The 25,056-nt window shown below is 58.3% G+C and overlaps 1 protein-coding gene across 3 annotated transcripts in view; it reads left to right on the top strand.

The window, feature by feature from the left end:
* Nucleotides 1-25,056, top strand: part of TNFRSF1B (TNF receptor superfamily member 1B) — a 31,855-nt gene that overhangs the window by 1,496 nt on the left and 5,303 nt on the right. For all 3 annotated transcript variants that reach the window (XR_009452105.1, XR_009452104.1, XM_059691225.1), the window contains exons 2-8: nt 16,907-17,006; nt 17,597-17,725; nt 18,182-18,331; nt 18,934-19,027; nt 19,436-19,674; nt 20,415-20,492; nt 21,065-21,096. Coding sequence is in view for 1 of the 3 variants with exons in the window: in XM_059691225.1 (XP_059547208.1) it covers nt 16,907-17,006; nt 17,597-17,725; nt 18,182-18,331; nt 18,934-19,027; nt 19,436-19,674; nt 20,415-20,492; nt 21,065-21,096 (822 nt within the window). In the remaining 2 variants the exon portion in view is untranslated. The remainder of the gene's footprint in view (nt 1-16,906; nt 17,007-17,596; nt 17,726-18,181; nt 18,332-18,933; nt 19,028-19,435; nt 19,675-20,414; nt 20,493-21,064; nt 21,097-25,056) is intronic.

Genomic DNA, 25,056 nt, shown 5'->3' with positions numbered 1-25,056 from the left:
GTCCTCAGCCTGACCGCAGTGGCTCGAGCGGTGTCACCCGGCTCCGGCGGCACCTGAGCCTCTGGGATGGAGGCACAGGTCTCTGTGGCCTACGGGACACCAGGCCCAAGACCTGGAGTTGAGGGGTTTCCCTTGCACCTCTCACTTCCCTCCCCTCTTGACCGGCTCCGGGGTCATCTCAGGTTCCCTCCTCCTGGTACTATCTCCACAGCCTCCCAGCTGAACTCTTGGCCCTGCGCCCCCTCCCATGGACCCTCCGTGGTGGCATCGCGGGGAGCCCCTCCTCAGGTTGGAGCATTTCTCTCCCTGCCTGAGAAGCCTCTGTGGCCCCCAGTGGCCGAGGCAGACCCCCCCCCCCACATCCCCACCCCCCCAAACACCTACCCGTGTGTCCCAGGGCAGAGGTATCCGGGTTCTTGCTGCCCCCTCTCTGCATCTGTACTTCACACCCTGTGAAACACGTGTACCCTGTGCTGTTCATGGTGCACCCCCTGCCCTGTCCTTCAGGGCCTTTGCCAACGCCACCCCCTGAATTCTTCATTCTTCCAGCTGGATCTGATCCTTTTCCCTTTTACTCTCAGAGCTCTTGTCCCTCTTGAGGACAGGTTATATTCTGCTTAAAAAAAAAAAAATAATTTTTTTATTTTATTGATTTCAGAAAGGAAGAGAAAGGGGGAGAGAGAGAAACATCAATAATGAGAGAGAATCACTGATCGGCTGCCTCCTGCAGGTCCCACACTGGGGATCAAGCCCGCAACCCAGGAATATGGCCTGGCTGGGAATTGAACCGTGATCTCCTGGTTCATAGGTGGTCGCTCAACCACGGAACCACGTTTTTAATCGAGTTTTTATCCGCCTCAATAGATAGAAAGTTCTTTGAGGGCGGGGACTGAGGGGCCCTCCTCCTTCTCATTGTCACCAGCACAATCGCTCCAGTTTTTGGAACATCTCCTGAGAGCCTGGTACTGTGTGCTAGGAATTTACCAGAGGACCCCCCTGGAATTTTCCTTACAGCAACTCCTAAAAGGTGGATGGGGCTGTTGCCATTTAGAGGTGTAGAAACCGGCCCGAGAGGTTATGGCATTTCCCAGGATTGCAGAGCTGGGGGCGAGGGGGGTGGCAGGGATGTGAATGCAGGTCTGCCTCATTCCAGAGCTCTTTACACAATAGCCTCCGCGCGCCCGTATCCCTCTTCCTGCCCTCAGCCGGGTCCCTTGCACACAGTGCATCCTGTGTAATGTTGGCTGTAACTAGCCTGAGTTACAGAAAGAGCCCACGGCGACCTGAGCTGGCTGCAGGGACAGCAGGCTCACTGTGTAATCAGGGCGTTTGCCTCTAAGCTGTATTTGTTGGCTGGGATGGAATGGATTGGACATTCCTTCATTCATTGGACAAATAAGTGCCAGTAAAGTTGGCAGGATAGGGGAGTGCCTGGTGCCCTGTAATGGAGGTGGGCAGGGCCCCAGCAGTCTGGCTTTTTGTTGTTGTTGGGGAGGGGCTGAGGGGATCCCTACCTGCTGGGTCTGACCTACCTGCCCCTGGATGTCTTGAGGTGGAGGGGCTGCTGTTCGCCTCCTCAATACCCAGCTCAGGTGACGGAAGAGGTTGGGGCTTCCAGGCTGGCCTGGGGGGGTTGGCCATTGGAGTGGCGATGGGTGATCCAGCTGTGTGCTGTCCCTTTGCCCCCTCCCTGACAGCCTCGGAGAGAACCTGCGTGCTGAGTGAGAACGTGACCCAGGCATCATTTCTTCAGAGGGCAGTGGCCAGGTGGCCTGGTACCTTGGTGCTGTGCCATTCACCCATTCATTCCCCCAACAGTCCAGATACCTACTCCAAGCTCAGCCCAGTGCTGGGCTCTAGGGACCAAGATGACCACGACGCAGCTCCAGCCTTCCAGGAGCCACCCTGTCAGTGGTCACTGACCTGGGCTCTGCCCCTCACTGCCCTTGGCACCCAGGCCACGTTACTGCGCCTCTGCTTTCCCATGGACGTGGAAAGTCCTGGCCCTCTCAGAGCCAAGTGCGTACGGAAGGCCCTGGAGCAGATAAGGCTGAGAACCTGCCAGCGTTCTGGTGGCCCTCACTCATCCTGTCCCTCGCAGGGCCGGAGACTTTTTATGGCCCTGACCATCCAATGCTTTGTGGGCGAGTAGCCGGGAAGGTTGTGGGGTGGGAGGGAGGGGAGGGGGAGTTTGATGCCAGCTGTGCTGTGTGCGCACGTGTGTTACGTTCAGCTCAGCACATCAACTTGGTTCTCAGTTTTGTGCCTCGCTGGCCTTTTCTGTTCCTCAAACATGCCCCGCCCATGCCTGCCTCCGGGCCTTTGCACTTGCTGTCCCCTTCGCCTTGACTGTTCCTCCTGCTGATACCTCCTGCTGTCCTTCCCTCACTTCCTTCTGCTCAAATGAATGCGTCCTCAGAGAGGCCTTCTGCGACCATCCTGCCTATAAAAGCTCCTCCCATCAGGTACTCTCACTCCCTGACCTGCTTTGTTTTCCTCTCCTATTTTTTCACTTCTATTTGGGCAGGGGTCCTCAAACTTTTTAAACAGGGGGCCAGTTCACTGTTCCTCAGACCGTTGGAGGGCAGGACTATAGTTTAAAAAAAAACAACAACTATGAACAAATTCCTATGCACACTGCACATATCTTATTTTGAAGTAAAAAAACAAAACGGGAACAAATACAATATTTGTATTTGCATGTGGCCTGCGGGCCGTAGTTTGAGGACCCCTGTATTTGGGTCTTCCAAGTAGAATGCATGCACGGTGAGGGCAGGGACGTGCCCACTGCTATAGAGCGTGGGGTTTCTCATCCCAGCACTCTGGACATTTGGGTGGCTGTCGCGTGGGCTGTCCTGCACGTCAGAGGAGAGTCAGCAGCATTCCCGGCCTCTACCCACCAGGTGCCAGCAGCACTGCCCCTTCCGCTTTGACCATTGGAAATGGCTCCAGAAGTTGCTAGATGTCCTCTGGGGAAGCCCTGGTCTAGAACAGAGCCTGGTGTGTAGTAGGTACGCAGAAAATGTGGAATAAACGCCCCCAAATCTTCACCTGACCTGTATAGTGACCCCGTTTTGTGGATGAGACAGAAGAGTTTGAAAAGCCAGTGGTGACAGGACTGGCCTCCGGTCTGTCTCCCTCTCTCTGGACTGTTTTTCTGGGCTCGTCTCTCTGCTCTATTGAGTCTGCCGAGGCTAGGAGTGCTCATTCCCGCCCTGGCTCACATTGGGGCCACTCCGGTGGGGTCACTGGCAGTGACTCGGGGTCCTAGTAGGCACGTGACCTGTCCAGAAGCTGGCAGGGAGGGAAGCTGGGGCTCAGGATAGGGAGAGGGGTACTTAGGATAGGGTGATAGTGGAGCTGCTGTGGCTCCCGGTTCTGGCCGCTCTGCCGGCCACGGGGAAGCAGTATTGATGACTCAGGGAAAGGGCCCGACCTCAGAATCAGACAGACCTCAGCACAAATCCTTACTTTGTTGTTTACAGACTGGGTGTCCTTGGCATGTCTGGGAGCCTCTGTGTTCCCGTCAGTAAAATGGGAATGATCCCCGCCTCACTGGCTGGTTGTCAGGATTAAAAGCGCTTTATGGTGGCAAAGCCTGCGGGCAGCTGTTTGAGCATTGGTGGCCTTGCAGGTCTGACCTGCTCTGGTCCTGGGGCAGTGCCGGGCTGAGCGGGTCCACTGTGGAATCCGGTTCTCTGTCTGAGCCACAGAGCCATGAGGTGGGGGGGGCAGACCTCCAGTTGCCCAGAGCTCCTGCCCACCGTCCCTGAGGTCAGTCTCCCTCCTGCCTGGCTGTGCTTCCTTCCCAGATGCCCCCTTGCTGGGCCTCTCACTCCCCCGTCCAGCGTCCAGCGGCCCGGTTGTAGGCCCCCGGGGAATGTGGCAAAGGCTGTCGGGTCAGGAAATCACCATCCCGCCCTTCCCCGCTCCTTTCAGTGAGTGACAGGTCCTGGGTGTGATTTGAGGAGGAGCAGGGTGACCTCTGTGTGAAGGGGCTGCAGGAGGCTCAGCTTTCCTACCTGCAGGGTGGGCGTGGCTGACTCTGGGCTGCTGTCTCTAAATAGTCTCTTCCATCTCACCCTAGCCCGCTTGGCTCAGTGGATAGAGCGTCGGCCTGCGGACTGAAGGTTCCTGAGTTCAGTTCCAGTCAAGGGCATGTACCTTGGTTGCAGGCTCCTTTCCGGCCTGGGCCCTGGTTGGGGCTCATGCAGGAGGCAGTGAATTGATGGGTTTATCTCCCATCGATGTTTCTGTTTTTCCCTCTCTCTTCCACCCTCTCTAAAAATCAATGGGAAAATGTCCCCGGGTGAGGATTTAAAAAAACAAAACTCGTCTCTTCCATCTCTAACTTCTGAGAGCCTAAAGATTCTGTTTATTTGTAACCCGGGGAGGCACTTGTGGGTCATGCTGTCCACCCCGCAGCCTTCAAGTGACTTCCAAGATGGCAGGGCTCCCAGGGGGGAGCAGGAGCACTGGCCTGGGTGGCAGGAGGCCAGAGTCCCCTCCGAGCGCAGTCATTGGCTTGCTGGGTGACCTTAAGCATCCCTATCTATAAAACCCCACAGCACTGAGCCCAGCACGCTGGCTGCTGGAATGTTGGAGAACTGTCAGCTTCGCATGTGCTTGACAGGCCACAGACTGGGGGGTGGAGGGGCCTAAAGTTTTTCCGGGAAGGAGAGCCCCGCACGCCTCACCTTCATAGCGGTGCTTCCCCGCTGCTCGCTCTCCCCGCTGCCCTCAGCCCCTGGCTTGGGCTGGAATGAGTTCTGGGACTCAGGCCCTGCCCTGGGCAGAACAGGTCCTGGTTCCGCCTCCCTGCTGCTTAGAACCCAATTAGCACCTTTTAAAGTTCAGCAGCCAGACCCTTTGGGGCTGAGATTGCGGGCAAGTCCATGCTGTGGGCACCCGCTGTGGGGGCCTGCTGTGTGGAACCCACAGGTTCAAGGAAGCCTGGAGTCGTGGGGGGCGGTTTCCTTAAAGAGGCGCGTTGTCACTGGTGGTGGGCACAGAGCCCTCCCCGCCTGAGTCCTGCAGGCCTCCCTCACCACCCGGGCTCTGGGCATTTGTCCCTTTCTGTCACGCTGTTGACTGCGGGCTGGGACTGCGCAGCTCGGGCCTCACCTCTCTGGGCCCGCAGTCATTTTCCATGAGGTGTGTGGTGAGGTCACAGGTGGTGGTGATGTCACTGTGGTTTGGGGGAGCGTGCCCAGGAGGAGGAAGTGTCTGTTTACTGGCGGGTCTGGAAGACTAGCTTTCCCTCTGCCTTGAGGGTGAGCGATGCTGGCGGGGAGGAGGTGTACAGAAGGGGGCAGCTGTTCAGGAGGCCCCAACGTCCTTCTCCCGTCTGGTCTCTGCCCTGTTTCCTGTTGCCGGTGACCCACAGGGCTCTACCTCTCGGAGCCTCCGTGTGGGTTAGCAGAGGAAAAGGCGAGAGCTGGCTCCATCTCAGGTGTCACCTGTGAGGCCTGTGATCACTAGACTATTGATCCATTGCTAAAACAAGAAGGCCCGTTAGCTTGTTCACACCAAGTGTCAGGGGGGAGGTCGCAGAGCCGCTTCCCAGGCCCCAGGCAGGCCAGCTGCCCAGACACAGTGGGCACGCGTGGGGAGTTGCAGTGTGAATCCCTCCCAGGAGCGCTGGGCCTCAGGAGGCCTGCCGACCCCTTGCTCTGTCCCTGCTTCGGAGCCGGGTCCTGGACTGACATGGCCGCTCCGACCAGGGTCAGCGCAGAAATCCCCAGGGGGTTTTGTTTGTTTGGCTTTGCCATCCAGACAGTGGCCCACCTGGCTGTTTCAGTCTGAGCCTGGCCTGCAGTGGGTATGGCAGATGTGGCCACGGGTTCAGGGAATTGAGTGGGTCTGAGGGTGAGCATGAGCGGAAAGGGTTTGGGGGCAGGCGGGCAGGGCGTCTTCCTGGTCATCGTGGGAGGCCTTCTCAAATGCCGGGCAGGGGGGATGCCCGAGGGCTGGGAGTCTGGGGTCCGAGGCCCCATCCTGGCTCGGCCTCTGGCTCGGGCGGACTTGGCCACTTCCTTTATCTCTGAGCCTCAGCTGCCCCAGCTGGAAACGGACCAGCAAAGACCTCACCCCCCTCACTTTAGAGGCCTTTGGCCCCAAATGTTGCACCAGGGGAGGTGGTGAGGGGAGCTGGTGGCTATGGGCAGGGGTGGTATGCAGCTCTGGCCTCCACAAGACCCTGCCCAGAAGGCCAGGTCTGGACTTGACAGTGAGTCTCCAGGGAAGGGCTCCCAGCACTTGCCTTAGTTAGGGGGACCCCTGCCTGTCCTTCCTCCTGCTGGCCCGCAGCCTGGCTTCCGTCTGCCACTCACAGAGGCTCCAGTTCAGCTTGTCCCTGGTGAGCCTGTCGCCTGCTGCTCCAGTCTCCTGGTCCTCTGGATCCACAAGCCCCCGATCCTGCTCCTTCCTGTCCTGTCCTCCAAGCAATATTGAGGCTCCCCCCCCCACCTCATGGCATCATCCCCCCATGTCCTCTCACCCACCCCTCTCCATACCCCATGGCTTCACTCTCTTCCTGGCCTGGCCCTTTGGTCACTGCCATATATATAATTGATTTTAGAGAGGGAGAGAGAGATAGAAATATCCATGATGAGAGAGAATCATTGATTGGCTGCCTCTTGCACACCCCCTACTGGGGCATATGCCCTGACTGGGAATCAAATCGTGACCTCCTGGTTCATAGGTCGATGCTCAGCCACTGAGCCACACTGGCCAGGCTCTTGTCTCCTTTTTGACTCTCCTCCCACAACCTGCCCCCCTTCAGGCCCTCTTCCCACAGTGACCACACAGGGGTCGTTCTAAAGGCTGAGCCCTGCGGGTGGGCAGGGTTGGATGAGTGGGTACCAGGAGGAAGACAGACAGGAATAGCAGGGAACAAGAGCTAAACTGTCCTACTTGGAGCAAAAGGCTAGTTAGGGGCAGTGACAGCTGCTCTGGGGCCAGTGTATGGGAGTAGCAATATCAATTATATTTAAAGAATTGTACCAACTATGACCTTTGGAGTGCTTAACTAAACACTGTAAATGTGTGACCTCATTGATCCTCACTACAGTGAGGTGTGTGCTGTTATCAGCTCCATTCAACAGATGAAAAGGTGGAGGTGTATTAACCTCTTTTATTTAAAAAAACACAAAACACAACTCCTCCGATGCTGCCCGCCAGTAAGGCGGGCGGGGGGTGTCTGGATGCGGAGTCAGACATTTTTACCCAGAGTCCATGCTTTTGGCTACCACTCTCATCTCCTTTCAGGAGCTGAGGCAGCGGGGAGCCACCGATAGTTTTTGAGCAAGGGAGTTACCCGAACAGAGAATATATTAGGAAGATCACTCTGTCCTCAGGGGCAAGGACAGGCTATTGCAATCGTTTAGGCCAAAGCTCTGGACTGAGGGAGTAGCAGCAGAATAGGGAGGAAGGATGGAAGGCTTCACGGAGGAGGAGGCCTTTGGACTGGACCAAAGACCTAGGAGGGAGCAGAGGCACCCAGGAGGCAGATGGTGTGTCCCTCTCCACCCATCCTGCAACACGAGGCCCTTCCAGCCTCCGCTCTGCCTCAGCCCAGGCCAGGCGCCCTGATTCTGACCAGTGTCAGCATCATGTGTTCCTGGAGCTCCTGGGGCCAGCCCTAGGGGAGCCAGGCCTCGGTCACCCGGCCACTGCTGGCTGCGCATGACTGGGCAGGGCTAGCCTGCTCATCTTCGGAGTTAGCTGTGATTCCCCCCCAACCCCGTGCCCGGCAGAGGAGCAGGTTCCCTGGGGATCTGTCTGACTGCAGTCACAGCGCCTGGGGACCTCTGGCGCCTGTCTGAGCTGAGCTTTGGCTTCCTCAGTGGTAAGAGGGGGATAAAAGTGTCCCTCTGTCATGTCCCATGGGGACTGGGAGACCCTGGGAGAGTGCAGTGAACTGAGGGCTTGGACTGACATCAGGGGTGTTTTGTGGGTGCCAGGCAAGGGCCAGTGCAGTGCATGCACCCAGTGCCTTCATCCTCAGCCGCCTGGATGGGGTGGGAGGGACCATCACTGACCCCATTTTGGGGGAGAGGTAGCGAGGCCCAGAGGCCACCCAAGGCGGTCGGGCTCCAGAGCTCCGTTCTTAAACCACCAGCCGAACGTAACGGTGGGTGGTTGGCCACGGTGGCCTCTGAAAGGTGCCACTCCGTCTCCCCCCACTGGGACACCTCCCCCTCTCTCTATAGCCCATTTCCTGCCCAGTTCTCATGTGAACCCACCTCATTCAGCTAATGGAAATGAAAACTCTTCTATTCAACAATTCCACATCAGTAGGCACCTGCTATGGGCTGTGCCCTGGGCTGGGCGTAGTGATGAGTAATAAAAACCCTGTGAGCACCGATCACCTCGTTCTGCCGGCCAGCACCGTGCCAAGCGCTTTACATAAGTTGACTCAGTGAATCATAACAGCCCTCTGTGGTGGGCACTGTTTTTGTCCCCATTTTATAGATGACAAAACTGAGGCTGTGAATGACAGAACAGGGATTACAACCTGGGTGTCTGGCGTAGAGGTCACACTAGCGCGTGCAGAGGGGGTTGTGGTCCCTGCCCTGCAGGGGAGACACAGGGAAATAAATAGTCAACCAAAAAGTGGTCTGGACGGTATAGAGAGACACCCAGGCTGTCGCTGGAGCCCCAAGGAGGGACCTTGGAGCCCATCTTGGGGTTCAGAGAAGGTTTCCTTGAGATGATGGTGGAGAGGACTTTTGAAAGAAGCTGAAGAGTTAGCCCTGCAAAGGGGGGAGCAGAGGGAGTACCTGTGTGGAGGAGAGTGAGGGAGCCGGCGCTGCTCTGGATGAGCGGCCATGGGAGATGCTGGCTGGGTGTTCAGGACTGTGAGGGCAAGGTCACCGCTGAGAGTTTTTAATCAGGGCCGGACTTGGATGTAGGAAGGTGGCTTCGGGTCCATTGGGAACGGCTGGGACCAAGAGTGAGGAGGCTGAGCCGGCAGGAGATGCAGAGGGAGGAGGGGGGACCCATGGGGAGACTGAGGAGGCGATATTGACAGGCCTGGGCTGGGGGGGGCGGGCGAGGGGGGAGAATGGGGATGGAAAGGGTTGCGGTGTTCTCTGCAACTAGACTGAGGGTTCCTTGGGGGCAGGCACCACGCCCTGGAACCGGATACCAGCCCGGGCTTCCTGTCTGCCCCCAGCTCACTTCTGAAGGCACATCACAGGCGGCAGGGTGGCCGTGGGATGTGTCACCCCGAGCCACCCCCTGTGATGTGGTTGTCCTCCCTCTCCGTGACGGCAGATGAGCCTCCGTAGCCTGGCCCTGGCGTAGTCTCTGTGTCAGCCTGGCCTGATGTGGCTGCACTCACAGTCCACGGGGCTCCCGCAAGCCCCCTAAGATGGAGGCCCAGCCGGCTCTGCTGCTTCTCGCCACACCTGGGGCCCCAGAGACCTGCCATGCAAAGGAAGTGGTTTCTGTATTGCTCGAAGACAGTTGCCACCTGTGTGGGGGGCCTGGGGCGCTGGGCAGACACCTGTGCCCCTCCCACAGCTTCACGGTCTGCCTCTGGGGCCCTGGAGACTCTTTAGCCTGGCAGAGTGGCGGGACCGCCCGCACCCTGCTCACTGTGGGTTCCCAGAGGAGCCACTCCCCATCTCTGGGCCTTTGTCTGCAAACTTACCACGGAGAGTCCTAGCCGGTTTGGCCCAGTGGATAGAGCGTTGGCCTGTGGACCAAAGCATCCCAGGTGGCAGGCTCCTCCCTGACCTGGGCCCTGGTCAGGGCTCGTGCAAGAGGCAGCCAATCGATGTGTTTCTCTCACATCGATGTTTCTCTCTGTCTTTCCCTCTCTCTCCCACTCTCCCTAAAATTTAAATTGAAAAACATCCCCGGGTGAGGATTAACAACAATAACAGAGGATCACAGAGAAAAAGTTGTCTGAGGCAGGTGTAGCTCTGACCCGCTCCTGTTTGCTGCTTGCTGGCCATGTGGCCTCTGACATGGTGTTGGTGTCAAAGCTCCGGACCCGTCTCCACATCTCTAGAGTGGGGTACGCTAAGCTCGTGGAGCTGGAGGAGGGGTGACGTGAGAGAATGCATGTGAGCGTGCCCAGCACCGTGCCTGCGCACAGTAGGTGCTTCTCCTGGGTCCGACCAGTCTCCGTGAGTCTTTCCGGCTCTGTGAAAAGGCTAAACCTGAGAGACGTGCTATTCCCCAAAGCCTGTTCCCTGTGCCTTCTTCTTGCCTCATGCCGGTCCTCTCTTAGCTGGATCCCTGCCTGGGGAGCTCCAGGGAGGCCCAGAGTGTGACCCCTTCCCAAGGGTGCTGCCATCGACGGGGAGGCCCCAGACAATTAAAAAGCTGAAGACCCAAAGGTGCTGCGGTAACGGTGGCAGGAGAAGCAGAGGGCCCCGTAGCTTAGTGCTTCTAGATGACACCGTCTTGGTGACGGCCTCCTCTTCCTTCCCCAGGCCTGTCCTTGGTCTTCCTCTCTCCGTCTATTTATAAATAGGGGAAGGGACTGAGGGCCCCCACTGTGGGGTACACGCAGGGTCTTGGTCAGAGAGGAAGTCAGTGAGCTGGTGCAGGGTTGCCCAATTGCCCAGCGAGAGCTGATGCGGACATTGGGGCCAGAGACCTGCGTGGCCACCCGCTCTGCCCCTCCCTGGCTAAGGGCCCTGGTGCAGGGGCCACCTTGAACTGGCCTCTTTCCCCACCCCCAGCAGCTGGCCGTGGCTTCTGATCCTCTGGGGTAAGAGTGGGGAGAGCTCGGGAAGGCGGGGGGGGGGGGGGGCGGGGAGCAGCGGGCAGGAAAAGTATTGCCCGACTCACCAGGTAGGTCTTGTCTGGCTGTAGCTCTGCCTCAGGCTCACTTTCTTTCAGGGACTCTCGGCGACATTGCTGTCCTTTATCCTGGACACTGTGTCGTTTGGCCATTAATGGACTCCAGCCACTGACCCAGATTCATTATTTTGGGGTCCCATTACTCTTCTAGGTGTTCCTCTTGATGAAGTCCCTTGGAGACAATCTGAGGCCAGTGCCCTAGGAAACTCACATCTGGCCTGGGGGACTGTCCCCCTCCTTCTGCCCCAATAAGGCCCCCACCCCACTGTCACAGGGGCTGGCCTGCCATAGCCTCCTGACATTAGCTTCTGCAGGACTGGCCTGGGGCCAGCCTGTGGTGACCCCGTAGCTCTAAGGGTCACAGGTTAACTTCTCTACACTTGTCCCTTCCTCTGCAAGGCTCCCCTGGGCCATCTAGCACCTCGCGAGAACAGAACTGCACAGCTTGCCCGGGTCTTGTCCTCGCCTAGCCCTTCTCAGCTAACGCCAGGCAGAAGGAGCCCCGCTCTGATATTCCGTCTGGCCCAGGGTACAGCTCAGGGCCTTTGCACAGCCTCTAAGCTCCCCCGTGGATTCCCCGAGGGTCTGGGAGAAGGTGATGGACCCCCTGCCTTTGCTCCTGCAACAACCCCAGGAGGAGGCAGGGCAAAGCGTCTGGCACCATTTCATGGGTTAGCAGTGTTGAGGCTCAGGGAGCAAGTCACATCCTGCGGCCCCTGGGACCAGCACGTGTGCCAGATCTCTGACCTCAGTCGAGTGCTGCTCCTGCCAGGTGTTTGTGTACCTAGGAGGGCAGCCTTCGCGGCTCTCTCCTCCCAGGCCGCCTGCTCAGGGTGCCCGCGCCCTGGGAGAGGGGAGGAGGGGCAGAGGCTGGGGCATGGAAGCCGTACTCCACACCCACTCCACACCCACTCTCAGCCTGGCCTCAGCCCCAGCCCCCACCTCCTGCTCATTCAGTTTTTCCACCTCCTGTGGTGGGCCACCTCCCACCCAGCACGCCTGTGGTCTCGCGAGGGCTTGGGCTTGTTGACACCCATCTTTAAGAAGCCGAAGCTGGAGAGGGCTTCGAGCACCAGCCAGGCTCCTGCTGCCATTTTACAGACGAGAACACTGAGGCAGCCAGTGTCCACAGTAGAGGCGGAGAGGAGGGAGGGGCTTTGGGGTGGGCCTGGGGGTTGAAATCCAGTCTTCTGCGGCGGGGGACACACAGGTGTGTCAGCTTGATGCTGGGGAAGAAATCAGGCCCGAGGTGAGGAGCCTCTTTGAGGCTCCGTTTTCGCATGTGACTTGGGAACCATGGTCATACCCATGTCCCCGTGCTGGGATGGGGACTCAGAGAGACAGGGATGCGCGTGACGCTGCCCGGTGCCTGCTGGGAGCCAGCTTCCAGGAGGAGGCGCTGCATGCCACTGTGTTCGTCTCCCAGCGCCCTCGCCCTCGCCTGCTCCGGCCCCGCTGCCCTGGCTTCCCGGCTGCACCGAGCCCACCCGGCACCTTCTCCCTGTTGCTCCTGGCCCCACCTTGCTTTTCCTTTTTCCTGGGCTCCCACTGCCACCTCACATATTTTTCCTGTGTGTGTCTCAGCCTCCCCGCTAGAGCTCAGCTCCCCAGGACAGGGACGTGGATGTGTTCGATGCTGTCTGCCCAGCACCTAGAGTAACAGGTGCTCAGTACGTATGAATGAATGAATGAGTGAGCGTTTCCGCCTTTGCCCCTGACTTTTTCCACTATTAAATGGGAAGATGCTGAAATGTCTTTAAGGCTCCTGAGCTGCTGCACCTCAATCCCGCCCCCACTCTGGGCCTCCACCCACTTCCTGGCTCCCGGGCATCTTTCTAGCACTTGGCACAGCTGTGGATCAGACTCCTACCTTTGCCCCTGTGCCCCTGCTCCTGCTGCGGGGCTGCCAGCAGAGGATGGGCCCTCTCAGGAGCCCAGTGACCGGCAGTTCTGGGAAGAGCTGGGTCTTAGGTGCTGAGTGTCCCTGCCTGCTGGTTCTGTGGTTTCGGGGGTCTCCTGGGAACCTAAGACAGAGCTGAGGTCAGAGGCTGTTGGCCTAAGACGGAGAGGAATTCCTTGCATTGGTGTGTGTGTGTGCACACACACACACGCCTGGGTGAGAGAGCATGTGTGTCCATGGGAGCCAGCGCCCGAGTGTCTGCTTGTCACAGAAGTAGACGGTGGGGGCTGGTGGCATTGCAATGACTCAGGGATGAAGGCGGAGGGTGCATCCCAGAGCTGCCTCCTTCAGCTGTCCTGAGGAGGGGACCAAAGATTTCTCCAGTGGGAACAGAGCAAGAGTCACATCCCAGTCCCACCTCCTCCTCCTCCTCCTCCCTGGATGAACTCACACAAGTGATCTGGCCTCGGCCTCCCTGAGTTGTGAAGTCGGGATTCTGTATAGTGCCTGCAACCTTACCTGGCACACTGGGAGGTGCTTAACAGATAGCCCATTGTTTTCCTCCCTCCCGGAAGGGCCATCACTCAGTGCAGGTGACTCCCGCCCTAGGAGGACAGAGGCCAATGTTAAAGAGGGGAAATGGGGCCACAGACCCTGATGTGAGGCAGCCCTGAGGCCTTTGGTGGGTGAGGGGTGGGCCCTGATGGCCTCATGTGCACATCCTCCTCAGCCTGCCACCAACCCTGGAATGGCCCTGAGCCTTTGGGAGACCAGGAGGTGGCTTTGCTACTTTCTATCTCCATTTCCTCATCTGTGAAATGGGCACCATCAGACCTGTCTCACAAATTGGATGTTAGATGGTCCTTCCTTTCGTCTTTCCTTCCTACCCTCCTTTCATCTGTCATCCTTTCATCTATCATTCCCTGTCAACCAATCTATATGTATCTATCATCTATCTATCTATCCATCTATTATCTATCTATCATCTATCTATCTATCTATCTATCTATCTATCTATCTATCTATCTATCTATTATCTATCTATCCATCATCTATCTATCCATCTATTATCTATCTATCATCTATCCACCTATCTATCTATCCACGTATCTATCTATCTATGTATCTATGTATCTATCTATCTACCTACCTATCATCTATCTTCTCCAATCTCCCACCCCCACTGGGCACCCATTGCCCACCTGTTACATGGGTGGTTAACGCTCATCAGTGATTTCCAAGCTTCCTCCTGGGCCCTGTATTTTGAAAGCTTGGATCGCTAAACATGCTGAGTGAATCAACTACTATCCGCTTAGTTCCTCATTTTAAAATGTCAGTCAGCACTCCCCTGTGGGTGGGTGGTGCCTGGCTCTGAGCCTCCCCAACACCAGCCAAAGGAACTGGAAGCTTCCATAGCCCCGCGTTTCCCAGGGGCTGCTCGCCATGTTCCGGGGACCTCCAGGGACCCCCGCCCGTGTGGCCCCTGCGGTGACCTGGCTCCGAGGCTGTGTGGCCTCTGCTCGGGGGCCTGCAGTGCTGGGAGTGACCTTTTGTCCCGCTCGGCCAGGGGCTTTCTGTTCCTCATTGTTTAGCCATGACAGGGCTGTGGGTTGGTTTTTTTTTCTTTTTCTGTCCAAGAGGATAAACAGGCCTAGAAATTACTCAAGAGAGGACCCACCCTCTTCACACTGAGCAGCGGGAGGAAGTGTGGGGAAAGGCAGTGAGAGCAAGATTCAGACAGGACTGGACCCTGAGGGGAGGCTGCTGGGCAGTGGCTGGAGGCCGGCCGCCTGCCTTTGCCCAGGAACCCTTGGCCTGTGGGTGGAGAGAGAGCCCAAACTTGACCAAGGCGGGCCCTGCCCCATCAGGCTCTCTGGGCCTGACAGGAAGTCCTCCTCCAGCCGGGCAGGCCCCCCTGGGCTGCATGCCGGGAGCCCCTTTGGTCCTGTGGTTCTCTGGCCCCACAGGAATGAGGGGCTCCCCTAGTTACTGCCTGGGTGCTTGTGGGGATGCAGGGCCACCCTGCATGGCCCCTGCCCGCCTGGGGCATGCTCTGAGGGGCGGGCACAGCCGCTTCCCTGGGGGAAGCTCCGCACAGCAGTGGCCTGCAGGGAAGGCCATGTTGGGGGGCTAGGGGGGGACAGTCAGGCCCTCCGCTTCAGTGCGAAGGGAGCTGCAGAGGTATGCTCTCTGGTTGCGGGGCTCCCCCCCCCCGTCTTTGATCACCGGGTCTCCTCCGTGTGGACCCCCCCAGGTCATCTTGCTGCCTCTGGGTGTCAGCTAACAGGTGTGTTGGGCAGAGTAGCGTCAGAATCACCTGGGAGGGTCTCTCTTTCTTTTTTCACAGCTTCCTGGGCCCACCCTTGAGCCTCTTGTGCCCTGTTTGTTGGGCGGGAGTCGGCATGAGGCCAGGGGCTTGGGACAAGGGCAGTGGCCCCACCCCTGCTATGTGGAGCCCGATATGGGGCCTTGCTTTCCCCTCATTCAGGTGCCTGGCAGTCTGCCCCAGGGCCGGGCGGAGGGAAGGATTGGGATGAGTGTGTATGTCTGTGCATGCATGTATGTGCATATGTGTGCATGTATGTGCATGTGTGTGCAGCCATGGCATGGGAGCTTACAGTCCGGACGGGAATGGAAGTTATCTTTTAGACTCCGTGTTGTGCAGAATGGTTTCACGTCCCTTGCCAGTGCCTGCGTCTCTCCCACCCTCACCAGAGCTGACTACCTGGGGTGAGGGCCTGGGCCTGGGCTGAGCGGGGGAAAGGACTTCAGCTGGCAGCGTGGTGGGTGCTCCCATGTTGGGGCTCCATGTCCTGGTGCAGGGTCAGATCCCTCTGGGAAATGGCATTGGAGTGAAGCCTGCTGCTTGGATTAGTGAGCCCTGGGTGGTAGCAGCGTCACCCCCAGCCTGCAGCCTCAGAGGGCGTCCGTTTAGTGGGGACAGGCCTGTGTGCCAGGACCCTGAGGGAGGAAGGTCAGGGCTCGGGGTGCTAGTGATTACTCAGGGTGGGGTGTGGGCAGGGAAGCCTTGAGGCAGAGGCTGCTGTCAGAAGGGACAGTGGGGTTTTGTCAGGGGAAGCAAGAGGCTGTTCCAGGCCGAGGGGACAGCTCAGGCAGGAGCGCGGTGGGGGAGGAGCTGCAGATTGCAGGACAGCGTGAAACCCCGGCCTCGGGGTTGGGGGTTGTCCAGGAGCCAGGACGGGTCTGGGACTGCCTGTCAGGCCGAGCAGGGAAGGAGCTGGGTTTCCGTTCTCAATGCAGAGGCCAGCCGCGGCCCAGCTGCAGCAGGATGGGTGGGGTGCGGAGCGTGAACTCCACCACAGCAGCCGTCCACCTGGAGGCCGGGTCACTCCCAGGCAGCACCATGGCAGCTGGGGGGTGGGCGCTCTAGGGGGTCTGCCTAGAGCACCTGCAGCACGTAGACCAACCCCTGGCAACCTGTCAGTGCTCGGGAAATGGTAGCCATTGTTACTGTCGTCCACAATGCTCATCTGCTGAGCGCCAGCTCTGCCAGGGGCTGCAAGCTGGCAGCTGAGGGTCCAGAGTCGGTGAGGCCATCACTCCTGCCCTGTGTATTGTAGACATGTGTGTGTGTGTGTGTGTGTGTGTGCACGCAGGTGCACATACACCCATGCAAAATGGGAGGAGAAGTAGGTACCCCATTTTAGCACAATGAGATGATTGTTTGGAGGGGCTGCATTCAGCTCTCAGAAAGAGCCCAGAGGAGGAGGAACCTGAATCAGCCTGGGGGAGTCAGGGAGGGCTTCCCAGAGGAGGCAGTAGCTCTTTGGAAGGACAAAGGTGCGATTCCCAGGTGTGGGAAGGAGGGAGAAGGAGGCATCCTAGGCAGAGGGCCACATTGTGCTGAGCACTGTGGGTCTCCGTGACTGAGGCCACTGCCTTTGGGGCACTGCCCTGTGTAGTGGTGGGGGCCAGCCTCACCCTCCGGCCAGCTGGCTCAGTGTCTCCACCTGCAGACATGGGTGTGCCACACTGAGGGGGGAAGAGGGGAGGTGAAAGGAGGCAGGGACTCTCCCTTCTACCTTCCCCTCGCCCCCCACCCAAAGGGAGAAGTCAGGCCCTCCGTCCATCCATCGGTGAGCCCCAGAAGGGACTTGTGGGACACAGGATGGGGATCTGGGTGTCAGGCGTGGCCAAGCTGATGGCTGTCCTTTCCCCTTCCAGATGGCATTCACCCCCCACGTTCCGGAGGATGGAAGCTCGTGCCAGCGGAGAGAATACTATGACGAGAGGGCCCAGATGTGCTGCAGCATGTGTCCTCCTGGTGAGGGACCACCCTGGAGCCCTGGCCCTCAGACCAGCCCGGTTCCTGGGGGCTGGTGTCTGGGAGGGAGTGTGTGTGTGAGGGTGGAGCGGGCAGGGTCATAGCTCTCAATTCTTCCTGAACTCCTTCTAGTTCCGTGAATCAGCCCTATGGTCCCTCTTGCTTCTGGGGCCTTGCATATGCTGTTCCGTCTTTCCAACTCCTTTCCCCTGGAAACCCCTTACTTATCTGTTAGACCTCAGCTTAGATGGCCCCAGCTGGAGAATTTTAGCCAACTATAAAGAAGAAAGGGGTTGGCAAACCAGTTCTCACTAACGTGTGACTGACTAATGGGCAGGCGGTTTTGATGGTGGAATTCCAGGCATCTGGAAGGAGCAGAGGGGAGGATATTTTATGATCAGTGGGGGTTCAGAGATGGAGTGGCAGCTGGTACTTGCTGGATGTGAGGTGAGTCGATGGAGGAGTTGGAACCCCATCAAAGAGCCTTCGCAGCTCCACTACAGATCTCTGGGGTTCTGGGGAGCAGGGGATGAGCTCAGGGTCCGGGCAGCAGCCAGCTCCCCTGTGACCACTGGCCCTGGCTTTCTCAGGCTACCACGTCCAGTCTTCCTGCACCAAGACCTCAGACACCGTGTGTGCCCCCTGCGAGGACAGCATGTACACCGAGCTATGGAACTGGGTGCCCGAGTGCTTGAGCTGTAGCTCCCGCTGCAGCTCTGGTGAGTAGGCCCAGAGCGAGGGGTGGGCCCCAGCATCCTCCCCTGGGCACCTGGACTCCAGCCCCTTTGGCTGAAAGCTGATGTGGGTTACCCCAGACCTGCTGCTCCATGCCCCGGGGCATGAGGTTGCGTGGGCACAGTTCTTTACTATGTACCCGGAGCATGTTCATCCTGTCTTACTGAAGCCCCTTCAGTGCCCCATGGGGCGGGCCGGCCAAGAGCCGCGGTGGGAGAACTGTGCCTGCTGTAGCGTTGAAGGAGTTGTGTCTTGCTTGTTCCGTGGAGCGGAAGGAGACTGCAGGCCATGGAACGCTGTGGGGAGGGGAGGGACCCATCGCCTGTTGGAGAGCAGAGCTGTCTGAGGGTGGTGGGCTGGCTGGGAGGGCAGAGTGGCATGGCTGTGAGCAGGGCCAGTGGAGGCAGGAATGACCCTGGTCCTCCCTCTCGCCCCTCCAGAACTGGTAGAAGCTCAAGCCTGCACCCGGAAGCAGAACCGCGTGTGCGCCTGCAGGCCCGGCTGGTACTGCGTGCTGAAGAGCCCGCACAGGTGCCAGGCATGCGCACCGCTGCGCAAGTGCCCCCCTGGCTTCGGTGTGGTCACACCAGGTACGGGGTCGGGCAGCTGGCCTTGGGGTCCCCCTTGGGTCTCTCCTCAGGGACATCAGCTCCTCAGCTCATCCTGGGAACATTGTCAGTGGTGGCCTGCTATCCATTAGGTGCCTGATTAGGTACCTACTGTGTGCTAGGCTCTGGGGATCCAGAGACGGGTCAGATTAAGCCCTAAGCTGCTGGAAAATCAGGTGGTGCCCCAGGAAGGTGAACCCATGTGACCCCGGAGACCAGGAAGTCACCAGAATTGGTTAAAGGACAAACTCCCCAGCTGTGTGTTTGTGTGCGCGCATGTGCGTGCATGCTGTGTGTGCGTGTGCATGCATGGTGTGCGTGCATGGTGTGTGTGTGTGCATGGTGTGTGTGTGTGCGTGCATGGTGTGTGTGTGTGCATGGTGTGTGTGTGTGCGTGCATGGTGTGTGCATGGTGTGTGTGCGTGTATGGTGTGTGTGTGTGTGTGTGTGTGTGTGTGTGTTTTCGGAGGTAGAGGTGCAGACAGTTCTACGGCTCCTCTGACTTCCCCTAGGGCTTCAGTGCCAAGGCCTCCCTGTCCCATGGAGCATCTGAGTTGGTGACAGGCCCCAATTTTTCCTTGAAGGAACCCCAACATCGAATGTGGTGTGTGCTGCCTGTGCCCCAGGGACCTTCTCAGACACGGCGTCATCCACAGACACTTGCAGGCCCCATCGGTTGTGAGTGGCTGAGCCCCTTGGTTCTGGGGGAGCAGGGAGGGGCTGCCCTGGGTGATGGAGGGTCTAGAACACACAGTGGTGGTGTCATCGTGCCTGAAACCCCCACTCGCGCCCTTGGGTGGCTGAGGCCTGTTCAGTGCCAGGACAGGTTCATCTTATGGTGGGCGGGTCCCAGGACAGCACGGAGAACAGTAGCCTTGACCTGGAAGTCAAGACTGAGTGGGGAGCATGGGGATGGGGGCAGGTGAGGACAGGAAGGGGTGGTCCTAAAAGATGGCAGGCACGTCCTCACTCCCTCATCCATGCTGCTGGGACCCTTGCCCTCTGAGCTGTCTTCCCACAAGGGAGCCAGCCACCCCGAGCCGTCCTGTCCTCTGCTGCCCCCTGACCAAGCGCCTCCTCTCCCAGCTGTGAGTCGACGGCCATCCCTGGCAATGCAAGCATGGACGCTGTCTGCACGTCTGTGCTCCCCCCCCTGCGTGTGACCACAAGCTTAGCCCTCAAGCCCCAGGCAGCGTCCACAAAATCCCAACCCATGGAGCCCACTCCAGGACCCAGCATAGCTGCCAGCATGTCTGTCCTGCTCCCTGTGGTCCCAAGTGCCCCGGCCGAAGGGCTCAGCACCGGGAACATCTCTCTGCCAGTCGGTAAGTCACCAGAAGGCCCGTTCATCCTTCCTCCCTCCTACCTCAGACTCACTGAGAGCCCGCTGTGGGCTGGATGCGCACCATCCCGGGAGGCAGGTGGCAGTGAGACTTGTCTCCTCCCAGGACCTGGTCCTGTCACTGAGAGACCCCGAGTCGAGAGAGGTGGGCTTAGCTTTTTTTAAAATTTTAAATAATATTTATTTTTATTGATTTCAGAGAAGAAGGGAGAGGGAGAGAGAGAAACATCACTGATGAGAGAGAATCATGATTGGCTGCCTCCTGCACGCCCTCCACTGGGGATCGAGCCCGCAACCCAGGCATGTGCCCTCACCGGGAATTGAACTATGACCTCCTGGTTCATAGGTCGATGCTCAATCACTGAGCCATGCCGGCCAGGCTGGGCTCAGCTTTTATCTCAAAGTGGAGGTGGTCTCCTGGTTGTTGGTTCTGATGACCCATCAGGCTGTGAAGATAGTGGCTGAGCCACGTCACCTCATGGGCTGTCCGTCTGGGGTTAGGGACTACAGCAGGCTTGAACGGTCAAGCTGGTGGCCCTCGAGCTTGTCTGGCACACAGTTTTTGGTTTGTTCGTGTTGTAATTGAATGCCGGACCTCTGGCCTGGGCTTGCCCCTCACCTGGGACAGCCCCAGCCATCTTTGGTCACCGACGGACCTGCCAGGCCCCTGGTAGAAGTCGGTGTGCTTTTTGCAGCTGGTTTGAGCTTCTCCTTTCCTTCCAGGACTCATTGTGGGTGTGACAGCCTTGGGACTGCTAATGATAGGGCTGCTGAACTGTGTCATCCTGGCCCAGAAGAAAAGTAAGATTCCGTTCCTTTTCCCTGTATCCATTTGTTCAGGAAGCTGGGTGCCTACTGTGAGTCAGGGCCTGGGCATAGCCCGAGGGCTCAGACAGAGCTGGGTACCGTAGACTCTGTAGGAGCTTAGAGCCTGGGAGAGGGCACTTCTGCTAACTTAGCTACTGAAAGGCAAGGCTCCATGAGGGCGTCCCAGGGGGAGGAGTCCAGGACTCTTGTGGGGCATTCTGGGGGGAGTCAGGCCTCGGGGGTAGGTGGGGTTTGAGCTGGGTAAGATTTGAATGGGGGGCTGTGTGCAGGAAGGGAAAGGCGTGCTCAGCAGAGGACAAGTGTGAGCCAAGGTGCAGAGTTTGGGGGGAAAGTAGTTGCGAGGATAGAAGGGAGTGGAACAATGTTGAGCCAGCTGGAGGGCTGGGTGTGAGGCCTTTACGTGCCTTGTTTGGTAGATAATTATTTCCCCCTTGGCTGAGTCTACTCCGACTGGCTCTGCTTGGGCCCCACGCTGCCCTCCTAGTTAGAACAGCCATGGCCCGAGGAAGACACTGTCCCTGACTTGTCCCCTCTCCCCTTTGCAGAGAAACCCTTCTGCCTGCCTGGAGACACTAAGGTGAGTGCCCCTCCCCTGCTCTCCTTCCAGGAAGCAGTGGGTTCTGTAGGTGGGTCTGTCCAGGGCCAGGTGGTGTGCAGAGCCCTGGGAGGTGGAGGAAAGGCCAGCCAGGGCTGATCAAGGAGACCGAGTGTGAGATGCCATGGCAAGGAGCAGGGGTTAGTGGTGTCCGTGTCAAGCATGTGGTCATGGACCTGTGGTGTGACCTTGGGCAGCTGTGAAATGGCTTGTGGCTCCGTTTCCTCACCATTAAACGGGGACAGTGATGCTCAGGGGCTGGACCATCCACTCAGCTGGCAACAATTCTCAGCATCTCTGTGGTGCTTACAAAGCACTTCCTCAAAGAGCAGTGGTTTTCAAACTGAGTGCCAAGGTACCCTGGTGTTCCACGGAGGGGCCTGGGGGTCATCTTTGGGATTGAGATGGTGGCTAGAGGGCTGGGCTCTGGGTCCCCCCTCTTCAACCAAAGCAGCTCACCTTAGATCTTTGTTATAAAGTAGGGTCTGTGACCAGTTCTCCATCAGGAGGGCATTTGGCCACAAATAACCAAAAACATAGGGTTACTTAAAGCAAGAGGGCTTTATGTTGCTCACATGCCAAGAGGTCGAGGGGTCGATAGCTGCTGGAATAGTTCAACTGCATCCTTTGAGAGGCGGGAGGACCCCGGGCTCTGCCATCTTTAGTGTGTTGGCTGTTCTGTTGCTTGTGGCTTCATGTCATGAGAGGGTGATCACCACTTCCTGTGACCTCAGGTTTGAGGTGGGCAGAAGAGGGGGTCATGGCCCGCCATGGTGCCTTTTATCAGGAAATCAGCGCTCTCCCAAAAGCCCTGGGTAGACTTCTCCTTTTGTCTCATTGGCCTGAATGGTGTCACGTGACCACCGCTTTGCTTTCCCAGCCTCGGTGGTGGAGAAAGACAAGGGAGAGGGCTTGGGAATGGGTGTGGGGTGAGCCAGTGCACAGTGGCTGCTGCACTCCTGAATCTGGTAGGCAGGGCAGGGTTTATACCTGTTTTTATAGATGCGGAAAGAGCTCCCTCCAGGTCCCCCCGTCCTGCTGGGCAGGGTTCCTCAGCCTCGGTGCCATCATCCTGTCCTTGGTGGCTGTCCTGTGCTTTGCGGGCTGCTCAGCAATAGCGCCGGCCTCTCCCCAGCGATGGCAGCAGCACTGCCTCCAAGGAGTGGAAGTCAGAGATGTCTCCAGACATTGCTAACGCCCCCCGGAGGGCAGAGCCACCCCCAGCTGGGAACCCCCACTGTGCTAGGGAGCAGCTCAGCCCTGGGCAGCCCAGTGCCAGAGGCTTACACAGGACTTGGGACTTGGTAGGGACCAGCGACTGATTTCAGGGCCCAATTTTGTGGACAAGCAAAGAGGAAGTGACTTGCCCAAGGCCACACGGCACCGTGTCTCTGGACTCCCGGCTCTGCAGCATTCCAGCAGATGGGAGCACTGGTTTGGGAGTTCAGACATTTTCTCATTCCCCCAGGGTGCGAATGCCACTCCTTCCTTTTTCTGGCTTCCATTCGGTGACACTGACAGCCGCCGAGGGGTGGCACAGAGGGCACGTGTGCCCTCCAGGCTCCTCCCCAGCACCCAGCTGTCACGTCTTCTCTCCTTCCTGGCCAAGTGTTTCCCAACACCCAGTGCAGTGAGCTGGCCCAGGTGTGACCCAGCAGCCTCACTTCCCCTTTCCCTACACAGAGTTCTGTGTTCACTGAGTATGAGCAACGTAGCTACTATTTTGGAGAGCTGTTGTGTATAGAGCGGGCGCTGGTAGCGGGCCCTCCGGGCAGGGCAAGAACCCCGAACCCCTGATTTGTGGTGTTAGCTCATTTCTGTGCCATAAACACTCCCACTGTCCAATTTCAAGCTGCCCAGTGTGGACCTGGAAAGACTGACGCACAGGTCTGAGCTGGCCGTGCGCTTGGCTGCTGAGCCCGTGTGCCAGGCTCGGTGTCTGTGCTGTGGCTCTGGCTGCAGTGAGGTGCCCAGTACAGTCACCCCCTTTCACAGATGAGGAAACCGAGATTCAGGGAGGTTCTGTTTCCCATATAAGGTCAGGCTGCTAGGGAAGTGACAGAGCCCAGGTTGGAAACTCAGTCTGAATCTGCAGGTTTGGCCGGGCCAGGCATTCAGGGCTGCTCCAAGCCCCCCGAGCCCCCACAGGCCTGCCCTCAGAGGCTGGTCACCTCCCCAGATGCCTGCCCTTCAGTCCCCAGGCTCCCACTCCCTCGCTTAGCCTGTGCCCACTCTGTTCCTCGGCCGCTGGCTGTGGTCCCTGCTATGAGGCTGCCTGGTCGCGCCCCAAGGTCTAGGATGCTGGGGCGGAGAGTGCATGACTCAGCTCCTCCCCGCCCCTCCTGCTGCGGAAGGAACCCCAATGCCTGGCAGGACAGTGGCTTCCCTCTTTTGGGAAAGGTCAGCGTACCCTCATATGTGAGCTCACCCACAGTCACCCCCACAGGCACCCTCGTGCACTGCTCACATTTAATAACGAGAGTGGGCATTTATGAGGTGCTGAACGTATGCCAGGCACAGTCTGAGCATTACTTATTCCCACAGCCGTGCTGCGACACAGGCGGTAAGGTGATGGCTCCAGTTTTACGGCCCAGGAAACTTGGGTCCAGAGCTACTAGGTAACTTTCCCAAGATCGCACAGCTCATGCGTGGCCTGGACACAAACCTGGGAGTGCCTCTCTTCACCGCGCCCAGCCGACGTGCCCACATGTCCCCCATAGACATGTATGTGCGTGCACTTCACATGCCTTCACATCTGTACACGCGCGTGTGTGAACCTCATGGACGCACACTCGCACGTGCAGACAGACATGGACCCTCGTCCGGAGGACCTAGTGGTGGCTCTGCCAGGGTCTCTGCATCCAGGCAGGACTGGGCTGGGAGAGGCTGGGAGGTGAGGAGGAGCCTGGCCGGCTGGGGTCCTGGTTTTTTGCATGAGCTCCCCAGGCACCCCCCTTTCTGGGGTCCCAGCCCAAGGAGCAGCACTCAGGATTTTTCTGCCCCACTCAGAGCCTGTCTGAACTTTGCAACTTGTGGCCTTGGGGGAGGGAGGCAGCTGTGACCTTTGGGGGTTTCTGTTCTGCCGGGCCTTGGCCACCGGCAGAGGAACATGAAAACCCCTTCTCCGGGGGTTGTGAGGAATGACATTTGGATGCGCCTCCTCTCCCTCCCGCCCGCCTGTCCCAGTTCAGGGCAGGGCTGGGAGTGGGCAAGTTCAGCATGGACTAGAAATCTAGAAGTGCCCTCCTTCCCTTGAAAACTGGGGGAGGGGTGAGCCAGGGAGTCAGACACAGTGGCAAGTCACCAGCTTGGGGACACTGTTCTGGGCTGGTCCTGCCCCTCCCATGGACCAGCTGTGTGATTCAGAGCAGGGAACACACCCTCTCTGGGCCTCCATGGCCTCCTGGGGCTGCTTTAGAAGGATCCTCCTTGTAAGAGGCTATGAGCTGGCCTCGGGATATTGAGGGCTCCTCAGGTCTCAGGTGCTGAGGGGCCACAGCCAATGTGGGCGGGGCTGGGGGCCAGGGCTGCAGGATTGGCCAGTCCCAGAGGGATAAGGTATTCTGCCTCTGCTCAGAGCACACCTGGAATCTTGGCTTCTTCTGGAGCAAGGCCTTGGGGTCTCAGTGTTCCCTGGGGAGGGGGTCTAACGTGCCTGTGGCCCCCACCCCACAGCAAACACTCACCCTCGGACCTTCACCTCTCTCTACCGCTCTAAGATATATCTCACCAACCCTTCACTCGCCTCAGTTCTCATTTTACCCTCATCCTTGGCAGTGGGTGAAAGTGTGGCCCCTGATTTAACAAACCCTTGTATGGAACTTACTATGCAACAGCCGCTGTTCTGAGCACTTTACCATTTACTCGGCCATTTAGTCTTCACAATAACCCTAGGAGATGGGTTGTTATTCTCCCTTTATACAAGTAGATGAAAAATGGAGG

Source organism: Myotis daubentonii, chromosome 3 (genome assembly GCF_963259705.1).
Source record: "Myotis daubentonii chromosome 3, mMyoDau2.1, whole genome shotgun sequence".
Taxonomy (NCBI): Eukaryota; Metazoa; Chordata; class Mammalia; order Chiroptera; family Vespertilionidae; genus Myotis; species Myotis daubentonii.
Note: the sequence above shows the minus strand (reverse complement) of the source record. Positions and strands in the feature narration are given on the sequence as shown.